The sequence below is a fragment of the Oncorhynchus gorbuscha genome, linkage group LG09, assembly GCF_021184085.1.
Source record: "Oncorhynchus gorbuscha isolate QuinsamMale2020 ecotype Even-year linkage group LG09, OgorEven_v1.0, whole genome shotgun sequence".
NCBI classification, from domain to species: domain Eukaryota; kingdom Metazoa; phylum Chordata; class Actinopteri; order Salmoniformes; family Salmonidae; genus Oncorhynchus; species Oncorhynchus gorbuscha.
In genome coordinates, this window is record NC_060181.1 from 15,576,601 (window position 1) to 15,591,600 (window position 15,000).

A 15,000-nucleotide genomic window follows, 5' to 3' on the forward strand; every position below is an offset into this window, starting at 1 on the left:
TATCCCACTTTCCCTGAAACTGGGGTCAGAGGCCAGGGTCAGCCATTATTGACAGCAGATCAACCGATAAATCGATTCTTCAACTTGCTGGCTCTGGGATTGAAAAAAGTAGCCTTTCCGGTTATTGACCCAACGCTCTAAGCACTAGGCTACCTGCGTGTATGTGTATGTGTGTGTCTGAGGAATACAGTTTATATTGGCAGCTTTATGAAATGTGCATGACATTGAGTTTTTCTGCTTGATTCCATTTTGCTCTCAGCCTGTAAGACCTGATTCAGTTACTCCAGATATCGGTGTGTGTGTGTGTGTGTGTGTGTGTGTGTGTGTGTGTGTGTGTGTGTGTGTGTGTGTGTGTGTGTGTGTGTGTGTGTGTGTGTGTGTGTGTGTGTGTGTGTGTGTGTGTGTGTGTGTGTGTGTGTGTGTGTGTGTGTGTGTGTGTGTGTGTGTGTGTGTGTGTGTGTGTGAGAGAGAGAGAGAGAACATAGGGGATTAGTGAGAGGAATTCAGGACAAAGAGAAAGATAAAAGGGGAAGAGTGTAGAGTGAGAAAGGCTATGAGGGAGAGATAGAGGAACCCTTGTGTGTCCAGTGGCTTATAAACAAGTCCATTATGGCTGACGGTGTATCAGTCTCCTCTCTCCCAGCTGGTGTAAATGTATAGGGTGAAACACGGTGTATCAGTCTCCTCTCTCCCAGATGGTGTAAATGTATAGGGTGAAACACGGTGTATCAGTCTCCTCTCTCCCAGATGGTGTAAATGTATAGGGTGAAACACGGTGTATCAGTCTCCTCTCTCCCAGATGGTGTAAATGTATAGGGTGAAACACGGTGTATCAGTCTCCTCTCTCCCAGATGGTGTAAATGTATAGGGTGAGACACGGTGTATCAGTCTCCTCTCTCCCAGATGGTGTAAATGTATAGGGTGAAACTCGGTGTATCAGTCTCCTCTCTCCCAGATGGTGTAAATGTATAGGGTGAGACACGGTGTATCAGTCTCCTCTCTCCCAGATGGTGTAAATGTATAGGGTGAAACACGGTGTGTCAGTCTCCTCTCTCCCAGATGGTGTAAATGTATAGGGTGAAACACGGTGTATCAGTCTCCTCTCTCCCAGATGGTGTAAATGTATAGGGTGAGACACGGTGTATCAGTCTCCTCTCTCCCAGATGGTGTAAATGTATAGGGTGAGACACGGTGTATCAGTCTCCTCTCTCCCAGATGGTGTAAATGTATAGGGTGAGACATGGTGTATCAGTCTCCTCTCTCATAGATGGTGTAAATGTATAGGGTGAAACACGGTGTATCAGTCTCCTCTCTCCCAGCTGGTGTAAATGTACAGGGTGAGACATGGTGTATCAGTCTCCTCTGTCCCAGATGGTGTAAATGTATAGGGTGAAACACGGTGTATCAGTCTCCTCTCTCCCCGATGGTGTAAATGTATAGGGTGAAACACGGTGTATCAGTCTCCTCTCTCCCAGATGGTGTAAATGTACAGGGTGAAACACGGTGTATCAGTCTCCTCTCTCCCATATAGTGTAAATGTATAGGGTGAAACACGGTGTATCAGTCTCCTCTCTCCCAGCTGGTGTAAATGTACAGGGTGAAACACGGTGTATCAGTCTCCTCTCTCCCATATAGTGTAAATGTACAGGGTGAGACAACTATAAGCACATATGTAATATGCTGTACACCTGGGGAAATAGCTGTGTGAGCACAAAAACACACATGCACAGTCTCTCTCTCTCTCTCTCTCTCTCTCTCTCTCTCTCTCTCTCTCTCTCTCTCTCTCTCTCTCTCTCTCTCTCTCTCTCTCTCTCTCTCCCTCTCTCACTCACCCACACACACACAAGCATGCGCACACTCACGCACACACTTGCACTCATACATGTACACACCCACAAGCACACTTTTCTCTGTATGTGTAAATTCTCAGCTCAGCTCAACAAAGGATATATGGCTCTAGCTGCCAATCCGCTCTCTGGCCTGGTTCTTTTTAAGGCTCAATACAAGTTTACTGGCACAATGTTGATTTAACAGGGCTGATACAGTACCTACCCCTATGTGTGTGTGTGTGTGTGTGTGTGTGTGTGTGTGTGTGTGTGTGTGTGTGTGTGTGTGTGTGTGTGTGTGTGTGTGTGTGTGTGTGTGTGTGTGTGTGTGTGTGTGTGTGTGTGTGTGTGTGTGTGTGTGTGTGTGTGTGTGTGTGTGTGTGTGTGTGTGTGTGTGTGTGTGTGTGTGTGTGTGTGTGTGTGTGCGTGCGTGCGTACATCTATTCTGCACTAGGTCTGCTGTGTGCTATTACATAGATTAGTGGGGTTGGGGGTCAATATAAACGCTGCACTGTTTACTTTATGTTTCAAATAAGAGGTGCAATATGGGTTTTCTTTGACATAGAGATAGAGAGACAGACAGAGAGAGAGAGATGTAGAGAGACAGGATGAGAGACACAGAAAGACAGAACACAGAGAATGAGACATATAAAGAGAGAGAGAGAATGAGACAGAGAGAAAAAGAGAGAGAGAAAGAGACAGAGAGAGAGGTGTGAGAGAAACAGAGAGGGAGAGAGAAACAGAAGAGAGATAATGAGGGAGAGAGAGAGAAAGAGCGAGAGAGAGAGAAAGAGCGAGAGAGAGAGAAGAGAGTGAGAAAGAGGAAGAGGGAGGGAGAGAGAGAGAGAGAGAGAGAGAGAGAGAGAGAGAGAGAGAGAGAGAGAGAGAGAGAGAGAGAGAGAGGGAGAGAGGGAGAGAGAGAGAGGATGAGAGAGAAAAGTGGAGATACATTTGAGCCCACAAATTACACAGGCATCTGTGTGAACATTAACCTGGGGGAGGTACTTTTTAGTATCATACATTCTAGACTTTTAGACATCCTTTTTTGAACATAGTGTCTTGTACATGACCCACATTGGATTTTTACATAATTACCACACATCTGACTTCTTCAGGGCACTGTGACTTCTTCAGGGCACTGTGACTTCTTCAGGGCACTGTGACTTCTTCAGGGTACTGTGACTTCTTCAGGGCACTGTGACTTCTTCAAGGCACTGTGACTTCTTCAGGGTACTGTGACTTATTCAGGGCACTGTGACTTATTCAGGGCACTGTGACTTCTTCAGGGCACTGTGACTTCTTCAGGGCACTGTGACTTCTTCAGGGCACTGTGACTTCTTCAGGGCACTGTGACTTCTTCAGGGTACTGTGACTTATTCAGGGCACTGTGACTTCTTCAGGGCACTGTGACTTCTACAGGGCACTCGGACTTCTTCAGGGCACTGTGACTTCTTCAGGGCACTGTGACTTCTTCAGGGCACTGTGACTTCTTCAGGGCACTGTGACTTCTACAGGGTGAAGATTTCCTGGGAGCTTGTATATACTGTAGAGTGTGCAACTCTTTAAACATTTTTTTATAACATATGTTTCCCATGCCAATAAAGCCCCTTTGAATTGAGAGACAGAGACAGAGACAGAGACAGAGACAGAGACAGAGACAGAGACAGAGACAGAGACAGAGACAGAGACAGAGACAGAGACAGAGACAGAGACAGAGACAGAGACAGAGCGAGAGAGAGAGAGAGAGAGAGAGAGAGAGAGAGAGAGAGAGAGAGAGAGAGAGAGAGAGAAAGAGAGATCTATATGACTATGACTATATGACAGAACAGTAAGGAGAGTAGGACATGTGGTAAAAGGTCTGTTCTCTGTGGTTTTGTTTGGATATTGATGGTTCCTGTCTGACTCAGCTGTATTCTACCTCTACATCCTCCTATCTCTGGGCTGGTTATGAAGAAGGATAATATATACACCAAACATTAATAACACCTTCCTAATATTGAGTTGTACCTCATTTTGCCCTCATAATAGCCTCATTTTGATGGAGAATGGGCTCTGCTAAGTATTGTGTCAAGTTGGTTGGATGTCCTTTGGGTGGTGGACTATTCTTGGTACAGTACACACAGGAAACTGCTGTGCGTGGAAAACCCAGCAGCGTTGCAGTTCTTGACACAAAATTGATCTACATATCACTCAGGATACACACACACTGTATCACTACCAGACCAACATATCACTCAGGATACACTCACACACTGCATCACTACCAGACCAAGAAATCACTCAACTCAGAAGCACTTACTAACAGGACTATGTGAGAGTCATGCACCAGTGTAGGAGGAGCATTGATTTACTGATTTATTTATTGAGAAAAAAATCTGCACTGAGTGCGGTAACCCAGGCGATACCACGTTTGTGACTTGGTCCCCATTGAGAATGAGGAGCAGAGAGGAGAAAGAATGGTGTACTTCGACAGAAGAAAGAGCGGTGTACTTCGACAGAAGAAAGAGCGGTGTACTTCGACAGAAGAAAGAGCGGTGTACTTCGACAGAAGAAAGAGCGGTGTACTTCGACAGAAGAAAGAGCGGTGTACTTCGACAGAAGAAAGAACGGTGCACTTCGACAGAAGAAAGAGCAGTGTACTTCGAACTGTTATTGTATTTTCTATGACAACCTGGATTTGTGGCAACAAAACATTTGAGCTATCGTAACCATATTAGCACAGTCCCCAAAGGGATGTGTGTGTGTGTGTGTGTGTGTGTGTGTGTGTGTGTGTGTGTGTGTGTGTGTGTGTGTGTGTGTGTGTGTGTGTGTGTGTGTGTGTGTGTGTGTGTGTGTGTGTGTGTGTGTGTGTGTGTGTGTGTGTGTGTGTGTGTGTGTGTGCGTGCGTGCGTGTGTGTGTGTGTTTGTGTGTGTGTGTTTATGTGCAGTGTGTACAGTGTGTACAGTGTGTGTGTGTTAGCGAAAGCCCAGGGGAGAATCCTCTCTAATCACACGCGTTTGACAGAGCCAAACACGGGGAGTTCCCTAGAGCTCATCCCTCTTGCCTGCTTCGATGTTGGTGCACACACGCATGTGCAGGCCTGGGGGACTGTCTCGTTGTGAACTAAAGAACAACAGGAGTTCAGTAGGACTGGTTCTGAACTAAAGAACCACAGGAGTTCAGTAGGACTGGTTGTGAACTAAAGAACCACAGGAATTTAATAGGACTTGTTGTGAACTAAAGAGCAACAGGGGCTCAGTTCTAAGCTGGTCATTGATTTGAAAAGTACCCCAGAGAATATCTGCAGGCAATCCGGTCATTTCCAAGTTGCAATCGTTAACAACATGTCAACGCACTGTTCTCTGTACCATTGCAATGGATGTCTACTATTTTGACAGGGCTATTGTCTCTACTATTTTGACAGGGCTATTGTCTCTACTATTTTGACAGGGCTATTGTCTCTACTATTTTGACAGGGCTCTTGTCTCTACTATTTTGACAGGGCTATTGTCTCTACTATTTTGACAGGGCTATTGTCTCTACTATTTTGATAGGGCTATTGTCTTTACTATTTTGAAAGGGCTATTGTCTCTACTCTTTTGACAGGTCTATTGTTGCTACTCTTTTGACAGGGCTATTGTCTTTACTATTTTGACAGGGCTATTGTCTTTATTATTTTGACAGGGCTATTGTCTCTACTATTTTGACATGGCTATTGTTGCTACTCTTTTGATAAGGGCTATTGTCTTTACTATTTTGACAGGGCTATTGTCTCTACTATTTTGACAGGGCTAGTATCTTTACTATTTTGACAGGGCTATTGTCTCTACTATTTTGACAGGGCTATTGTCTCTACTATTTTGACAGGGCTATTGTCTCTACTATTTTGATTGGGCTATTGTCTTTACTATTTTGAAAGGGCTATTGTCTCTACTCTTTTGACAGGTCTATTGTTGCTACTCTTTTGACAGGGCTATTGTCTTTACTATTTTGACAGGGCTATTGTCTCTACTATTTTGACAGGGCTATTGTCTCTACTATTTTGATAGGGCTATTGTCTCTACTATTTTGACAGGGCTATTGTCTCTACTATTTTGATAGGGCTATTGTTGCTACTCTTTTGACAGGGCTATTGTCTTTACTATTTTGACAGGGCTATTGTCTCTACTATTTTGACAGGGCTATTGTCTTTACTATTTTGACAGGGCTATTGTCTCTACTATTTTGATATGGCTATTGTCTTTACTATTTTGACAGGGCTATTGTCTCTACTATTTTGACAGGGCTATTGTTGCTACTATTTTGACAGGGCTAGTGTCTTTTCTATTTTGATAGGGCTATTGTCTCTACTATTTTGACAGGGCTATTGTCTCTACTATTTTGATAGGGCTATTGTATTTACTATTTTGAAAGGGCTATTGTCTCTACTCTTTTGACAGGGCTATTGTCTCTACTATTTTGACAGGTCTATTGTTGCTACTCTTTTGACAGGGCTATTGTCTCTACTATTTTGACAGGGCTATTGTCTTTACTATTTTGACAGGGCTATTGTCTCTACTATTTTGATATGGCTATTGTCTTTACTATTTTGACAGGGCTATTGTCTCTACTATTTTGACAGGGCTATTGTTGCTACTATTTTGACAGCGCTAGTGTCTTTTCTATTTTGATAGGGCTATTGTCTCTACTATTTTGACAGGGCTATTGTCTCTACTATTTTGATAGGGCTATTGTATTTACTATTTTGAAAGGGCTATTGTCTCTACTCTTTTGACAGGTCTATTGTCTCTACTATTTTGATAGGGCTATTGTCTTTACTATTTTGACAGGGCTATTGTCTCTACTATTTTTACAGGGCTATTGTCTCTACTATTTTGATAGGGCTATTGTCTTTACTATTTTGAAAGGGCTATTGTCTCTACTCTTTTGACAGGTCTATTGTTGCTACTCTTTTGACAGGGCTATTGTCTTTACTATTTTGACAGGGCTATTGTCTCTACTATTTTGACAGGGCTATTGTCTTTACTATTTTGAAAGGGCTATTGTCTCTACTCTTTTGACAGGTCTATTGTTGCTACTCTTTTGACAGGGCTATTGTCTTTACTATTTTGACAGGGCTATTGTCTCTACTATTTTGACAGGGCTATTGTCTCTACTCTTTTGACAGGTCTATTGTTGCTACTCTTTTGACAGGGCTATTGTCTTTACTATTTTGACAGGGCTATTGTCTCTACTATTTTGACAGGGCTAGTATATTTACTATTTTGACAGGGCTATTGTCTCTACTATTTTGACAGGGCTAGTGTCTCTACTATTTTGATTGGGCTATTGTCTTTACTATTTTGACAGGGCTATTGTCTCTACTATTTTGACAGGGCTATTGTCTCTACTATTTTGATAGGGCTATTGTCTCTACTATTTTGACAGGGCTATTGTCTCTACTATTTTGACAGGGCTATTGTTGCTACTCTTTTGACAGGGCTATTGTCTTTACTATTTTGACAGGGCTATTGTCTCTACTATTTTGACAGGGCTATTGTCTTTACTATTTTGACAGGGATATTGTCTCTACTATTTTGATATGGCTATTGTCTTTACTATTTTGACAGGGCTATTGTTGCTACTATTTTGACAGGACTAGTGTCTTTTCTATTTTGATAGGGCTATTGTCTCTACTATTTTGACAGGGCTATTGTCTCTACTATTTTGATAGGGCTATTGTATTTACTATTTTGAAAGGGCTATTGTCTCTACTCTTTTGACAGGTCTATTGTCTCTACTATTTTGACAGGGCTATTGTCTCTACTATTTTGACAGGGCTATTGTCTCTACTATTTTGATAGGGCTATTGTCTCTACTATTTTGACAGGGCTATTGTCTCTACTATTTTGACAGGGCTATTGTTGCTACTCTTTTGACAGGGCTATTGTCTTTACTATTTTGACAGGGCTATTGTCTCTACTATTTTGACAGGGCTATTGTTTTTACTATTTTGACAGGGCTATTGTCTCTACTATTTTGATATGGCTATTGTCTTTACTATTTTGACAGGGCTATTGTCTCTACTATTTTGACAGGGCTATTGTTGCTACTATTTTGACAGGGCTAGTGTCTTTTCTATTTTGATAGGGCTATTGTCTCTACTATTTTGACAGGGCTATTGTCTCTACTATTTTGATAGGGCTATTGTCTTTACTATTTTGAAAGGGCTATTGTCTCTACTCTTTTGACAGGTCTATTGTTGCTACTCTTTTGACAGGGCTATTGTCTTTACTATTTTGACAGGGCTATTGTCTCTACTATTTTGACAGGGCTATTGTCTCTACTCTTTTGACAGGTCTATTGTTGCTACTCTTTTGACAGGGCTATTGTCTTTACTATTTTGACAGGGCTATTGTCTCTACTATTTTGACAGGGCTATTGTCTTTACTATTTTGACAGGGCTATTGTCTCTACTATTTTGACAGGGCTATTGTTGCTACTCTTTTGACAGGGCTATTGTCTCTACTATTTTGACAGGGCTAGTATCTTTACTATTTTGACAGGGCTATTGTCTCTACTATTTTGACAGGGCTAGTGTCTTTACTATTTTGACAGGGCTATTGTCTCTACTCTTTTGACAGGTCTATTGTTGCTACTCTTTTGACAGGGCTATTGTCTTTACTATTTTGACAGGGCTATTGTCTCTACTATTTTGACAGGGCTATTGTCTCTACTCTTTTGACAGGTCTATTGTTGCTACTCTTTTGACAGGGCTATTGTCTTTACTATTTTGACAGGGCTATTGTCTCTACTATTTTGACAGGGCTATTGTCTTTACTATTTTGACAGGGCTATTGTCTCTACTATTTTGACAGGGCTATTGTTGCTACTCTTTTGACAGGGCTATTGTCTCTACTATTTTGACAGGGCTAGTATCTTTACTATTTTGACAGGGCTATTGTCTCTACTATTTTGACAGGGCTAGTGTCTTTACTATTTTGACAGGGCTATTGTCTTTACTATTTTGACAGGGCTATTGTCTCTACTATTTTGACAGGGCTATTGTCTTTACTATTTTGACAGGGCTATTGTCTCTACTATTTTGACAGGGCTAGTGTCTTTACTATTTTGACAGGGCTATTGTCTTTACTATTTTGACAGGGCTATTGTCTCTACTATTTTGACAGGGCTATTGTCTTTACTATTTTGACAGGGCTATTGTCTCTACTATTTTGACAGGGCTATTGTCTCTACTATTTTGACAGGGCTATTGTTGCTACTATTTTGACAGGACTAGTGTCTTTTCTATTTTGATAGGGCTATTGTCTCTACTATTTTGACAGGGCTATTGTTGCTACTCTTTTGACAGGGCTATTGTCTTTACTATTTTGACAGGGCTATTGTCTCTACTATTTTGACAGGGCTATTGTTTTTACTATTTTGACAGGGCTATTGTCTCTACTATTTTGACAGGGCTATTGTTGCTACTATTTTGACAGGGCTAGTGTCTTTTCTATTTTGATAGGGCTATTGTCTCTACTATTTTGACAGGGCTATTGTCTCTACTATTTTGATAGGGCTATTGTCTTTACTATTTTGAAAGGGCTATTGTCTCTACTCTTTTGACAGGTCTATTGTTGCTACTCTTTTGACAGGGCTATTGTCTTTACTATTTTGACAGGGCTATTGTCTCTACTATTTTGACAGGGCTATTGTCTTTACTATTTTGACAGGGCTATTGTCTCTACTATTTTGACAGGGCTATTGTTGCTACTCTTTTGACAGGGCTATTGTCTCTACTATTTTGACAGGGCTAGTATCTTTACTATTTTGACAGGGCTATTGTCTTTACTATTTTGACAGGGCTATTGTCTTTACTATTTTGACTATTTTGACAGGGCTATTGTCTCTACTATTTTGACAGGGCTATTGTCTTTACTATTTTGACAGGGCTATTGTCTCTACTATTTTGACAGGGCTATTGTTGCTACTCTTTTGACAGGGCTATTGTCTCTACTATTTTGACAGGGCTAGTATCTTTACTATTTTGACAGGGCTATTGTCTCTACTATTTTGACAGGGCTAGTGTCTTTACTATTTTGACAGGGCTATTGTCTCTACTATTTTGACAGGGCTATTGTTGCTACTCTTTTGATGGGGCTATTGTCTTTACTATTTTGACAGGGCTATTGTCTCTACTATTTTGACAGGGCTATTGTCTTTACTATTTTGACAGGGCTATTGTCTCTACTATTTTGACAGGGCTATTGTCTTTACTATTTTGACAGGGCTATTGTCTCTACTATTTTGACAGGGCTATTGTCTTTACTATTTTGACAGGGCTATTGTCTCTACTATTTTGACAGGGCTATTGTTGCTACTCTTTTTACAGGGCTATTGTCTCTACTATTTTGATAGGGCTATTGTCTTTACTATTTTGAAAGGGCTATTGTCTCTACTATTTTGACAGGGCTATTGTCTTTACTATTTTGACAGGGCTATTGTCTCTAATATTTTGACAGGGCTATTGTCTCTACTATTCTGACAGGGCTATTGTTGCTACTATTTTGACAGGGCTAGTGTCTTTTCTATTTTGATAGGGCTATTGTCTCTACTATTTTGACAGGGCTATTGTCTCTACTATTTTGATAGGGCTATTGTCTTTACTATTTTGAAAGGGCTATTGTCTCTACTCTTTTGACAGGTCTATTGTCTCTACTATTTTGATAGGGCTATTGTCTCTACTATTTTGATAGGGCTATTGTCTCTACTATTTTGACAGGGCTATTGTCTCTACTATTTTGAAAGGGCTATTGTCTCTACTCTTTTGACAGGTCTATTGTTGCTACTCTTTTGACAGGGCTATTGTCTTTACTATTTTGACAGGGCTATTGTCTCTACTATTTTGACAGGGCTATTGTCTCTACTATTTTGACAGGGCTATTGTTGCTACTATTTTGACAGGACTAGTGTCTTTTCTATTTTGATAGGGCTATTGTCTCTACTATTTTGACAGGGCTATTGTCTCTACTATTTTGATAGGGCTATTGTATTTACTATTTTGAAAGGGCTATTGTCTCTACTCTTTTGACAGGTCTATTGTCTCTACTATTTTGACAGGGCTATTGTCTTTACTATTTTGACAGGGCTATTGTCTCTGCTATTTTGACCGGGCTATTGGCTCTACTATTTTGACAGGCTTATTGTCTCTGCTATTTTGACAGGGCTATTGTCTCTACTATTTTGACAGGGCTATTGTTGCTACTCTTTTGACAGGGCTATTGTCTTTACTATTTTGACAGGGCTATTGTCTCTACTATTTTGACAGGGCTATTGTTTTTACTATTTTGACAGGGCTATTGTCTCTGCTATTTTGACGGGCTATTGGCTCTACTATTTTGACAGGCTTATTGTCTCTGCTATTTTGACAGGGCTATTGTCTCTACTATTTTGACAGGGTTGTGTCTTTACTATTTTGACAGGGCTATTGGCTCTACTATTTTGACAGGATTGTGTAAGTGAGAACAGGAAACGTTCTACAATATTATCTGTGTCATGTAATGTATTAAAAGAATGGCTCATTCCAGCACTCATTCGATTATGATTTGCATCAATATAATCACTGAGAAGACGCTAGGGGGAACGTATGCCAATGTTGTGTTCTATAAAGACCTGTTGCTATGAACAACATTTAAGGCAGAGCCTCAATTATTCCAAATCATAGACAAGTGCTGGCGCTTTTTTCATATTCATGTGATCTAAAGCCATGACCAATAGGATCTCCTCAGTGATAAGGAAATAGACCGAGACGGGTTGGCGACGCCAAACAAAACTAACACAACCACTAATTGTTTCTTAAATAATAATATGATTATCAGAATGTGGAGTTTGTTCCTTTACATGGTATAAAATGACCGTAATTGATGGGACTAGCAACGGAATAGCTTAGCAAGAAATGTTTGTGACAAATAATTAGAGCTATTAAGTTTGTGAGGAGAAATGTAAGGCAATACAGCTCACAGACACATCACCACGCGTATGCATTCACACTTCTCTTCATTTCTGATAATGTCACTAAACAATGTATTCCTGATTGATGACAGTTTTGCTACCTCTTGCTGTCATATGAATAATCCTACTAAAATGTCAAATCTCATTAACTCTTTTGGCGCAAAGTAGGTCTAGTCCTAGTCTCGGGTTTGACCTTGGTCATTCAACCAGATGTGCCTCCTCCTTTTCCTCTTCCTGGGTGTATGTGCTGTCAGAACACCCTAATAAGGCATGGAAGCTTGGAGAACTGAACTGAAAAATAAATACTGAACTGCGGTTCAATAAAATATTGCTTTCCTCCTTTTAGGGATGTTTTATAATATCGCTGGTTATGGTAAAGTGTCGAGTTACCGAGGATATACTGTGTGTGTGTGTGTGTGTGTGTGTGTGTGTGTGTGTGTGTGTGTGTGTGTGTGTGTGTGTGTGTGTGTGTGTGTGTGTGTGTGTGTGTGTGTGTGTGTGTGTGTGTGTGTGTGTGTGTGTGTGTGTGTGTGTGTGTGTGTGTGTGTGTGTGTGTGTGGCAATTCAGAGCGAGACTCAGTGTTTTATTGTCATATGTGTCTAGTTTGGCCAACTTACAGGAAAATAGCCCTTTGTTCACGTCTGGGTCCTTTATTCCTAGCTTTGTTTATCTCAGGACATTTGAATGAAAAATGGTGCACACAATTCCACACAGCAGATCACAGAAAGAAAAGCAGAACAGCAACAGCACAACAGCAGTTGTTAAACTGTCCATCACAATACAATGGTATGACTTTACACTATTCCATACCACAGTTACTTATAACTCCTGTTTTCTATTTCTTTATCCAGACCCCTACTCAGTACCCTACTCAGACCCCTACCCAGACCCCTACTCAGACCCCTACTCAGACCCCTACCCAGACCCCTACTCAGACCCCTACTCAGACCCCTACTCAGACCCCTACTCAGTACCCTACTCAGACCCCTACCCAGACCCCTACTCAGACCCCTACTCAGACCCCTACCCAGACCCCTACTCAGACCCCTCTCAGACCCATACTCAGACCCCTCGCAGACCCCTACACAGACCACTCTTAGACCCCTACTCAGACCCCTCTCAGGCACCTACTCAGAGCCTGCTCAGACTCCTACTCAGGCCCCTACACAGACCCCTACTCAGGCCCCCACTCAGACCCCTAATCAGGCCCCTACTCAGACCCCTCTTAGGTTCCTACTCAGACCCCTACACAGACCCCTACTCAGACCCCTACTCAGACACCTCTTAGGCTCCTACTCAGACCCCTACACAGACCCCTGCTCAGGCCCGTACTCAGACCCCTACCCAGACGCCTACTCAGACGCCTACCCAGAACCCAACTCAGGCCCCTACTCAGACCTCTCTTAGGCTCCTACTCAGACCCCTACTCAGACCCCTCTTAGACCCCTACTGAGACTTCTAATTATATATCATGTTCTCTCCCTCTATCCAGACCTCTAATTATATATCATGTTCTCTCCCTCTATCCAGACCTCTAATTACATCTCATGTTCTCTCTCTCTATCCAGACCTCTAATTACATCTCATGTTCTCTCCCTCTATCCAGACCTCTAATTATATATTGTGTTCTCTCCCTCTATCCAGACCTCTAATTATATATCATGTTCTCTCCCTCTATCCAGACCTCTAATTATATATCATGTTCTCTCCCTCTATCCAGACCTCTAATTACATCTCATGTTCTCTCTCTCTATCCAGACCTCTAATTATGTATCCTGTTCTCTCTCTCTCTCTCTCTCTCTCTCTCTCTCTCTCTCTCTCTCTCTCTCTCTCTCTCTCTCTCTCTCTCTCTCTCTCTCTCTCTCTCTCTCTCTCTCTCTCTCTCTATCCAGACCTCTAATTACATCTGATGTTCTCTCTCTCTCTATCCAGACCTCTAATTATATATCATGTTCTCTCCCTCTATCCAGACCTCTAATTATATATCCTGTTCTCTCCCTCTATCCAGACCTCTAATTATATATCATGTTCTCTCCCTCTATCCAGACCTCTAATTATATATCCTGTTCTCTCCCTCTATCCCGACCTCTAATTATATATCATGTCCTCTCCCTCTATCCAGACCTCTAATTACATCTCATGTTCTCTCCCTCTATCCAGACCTCTAATTACATCTCATGTTCTCTCTCTCTATCCAGACCTCTAATTACATCTGATGTTCTCTCTCTCTCTATCCAGACCTCTAATTATATATCATGTTCTCTCCCTCTATCCAGACCTCTAATTATATATCCTGTTCTCTCCCTCTATCCAGACCTCTAATTATATATCATGTTCTCTCCCTCTATCCAGACCTCTAATTACATCTCATGTTCTCTCTCTCTATCCAGACCTCTAATTATATCTCATGTTCTCTCTCTCTCTAGCCAGACCTCTAATTATATCTCATGTTCTCTCTCTCTCTATCCAGACCTCTAATTATATCTCATGTTCTCTCTCTCTCTCTATCCAGACCTCTAATTATATCTCATGTTCTCTCTCTCTCTAGCCAGACCTTTAATTATATCTCATGTTCTCTCTCTCTCTCTCTCTCTCTCTCTCTCTCTCTCTCTCTCTCTCTCTCTCTCTCTCTCTCTCTGCCCAGACCTCTAATTATATCTCATGTTATCTCTCTCTCTAGCCCAGACCTCTAATTATATCTCATGTTATCTCTCTCTCTAGCCAGACCTTTAATTATATCTCATGTTCTCTCTCTCTCTCTCTCTCTCTCTCTCTCTCTCTCTCTCTCTCTCTCTCTCTCTCTCTCTCTCTCTCTCTCTCTCTCTCTCTCTCTCTCTCTCTCTGCCCAGACCTCTAATTACATCTCATGTTCTCTCTCTCTATCCAGACCTCTAATTACATATCATGTTCTCTCTCTCTCTCTCTCTCTCTCTCTCTCTCTCTGCCCAGACCTCTAATTACATCTCATGTTCTCTCTCTCTATCCAGACCTCTAATTATATCTCATGTTCTCTCTCTCTGCCCAGACCTCTAATTACATCTCATGTTCTCTCTCTCTCTGCCCAGACCTCTATCCAGACCCAGATGGTGATGACCTGAAGGTGAAGACACAGAAACCCAGATCAGCAGACCAGCCAGGTGTGTTTCAGGCACAGACAGGTGAGTCGTGTTGTGTGTGATAGATGGCTAGGGTGTGAGACT

The 15,000-nt window shown here is 41.7% G+C and overlaps 1 protein-coding gene across 1 annotated transcript in view; it reads left to right on the top strand.

Moving 5' to 3' along the window:
- The window catches only part of LOC124043194 (adhesion G protein-coupled receptor B2-like), a 557,845-nt gene that overhangs the window by 252,593 nt on the left and 290,252 nt on the right, over positions 1-15,000 (top strand). Inside the window, exon 3 of the mRNA XM_046361489.1 lies at positions 14,866-14,958. Coding sequence (XP_046217445.1) covers positions 14,866-14,958 — 93 coding nt within the window. The remainder of the gene's footprint in view (positions 1-14,865; positions 14,959-15,000) is intronic.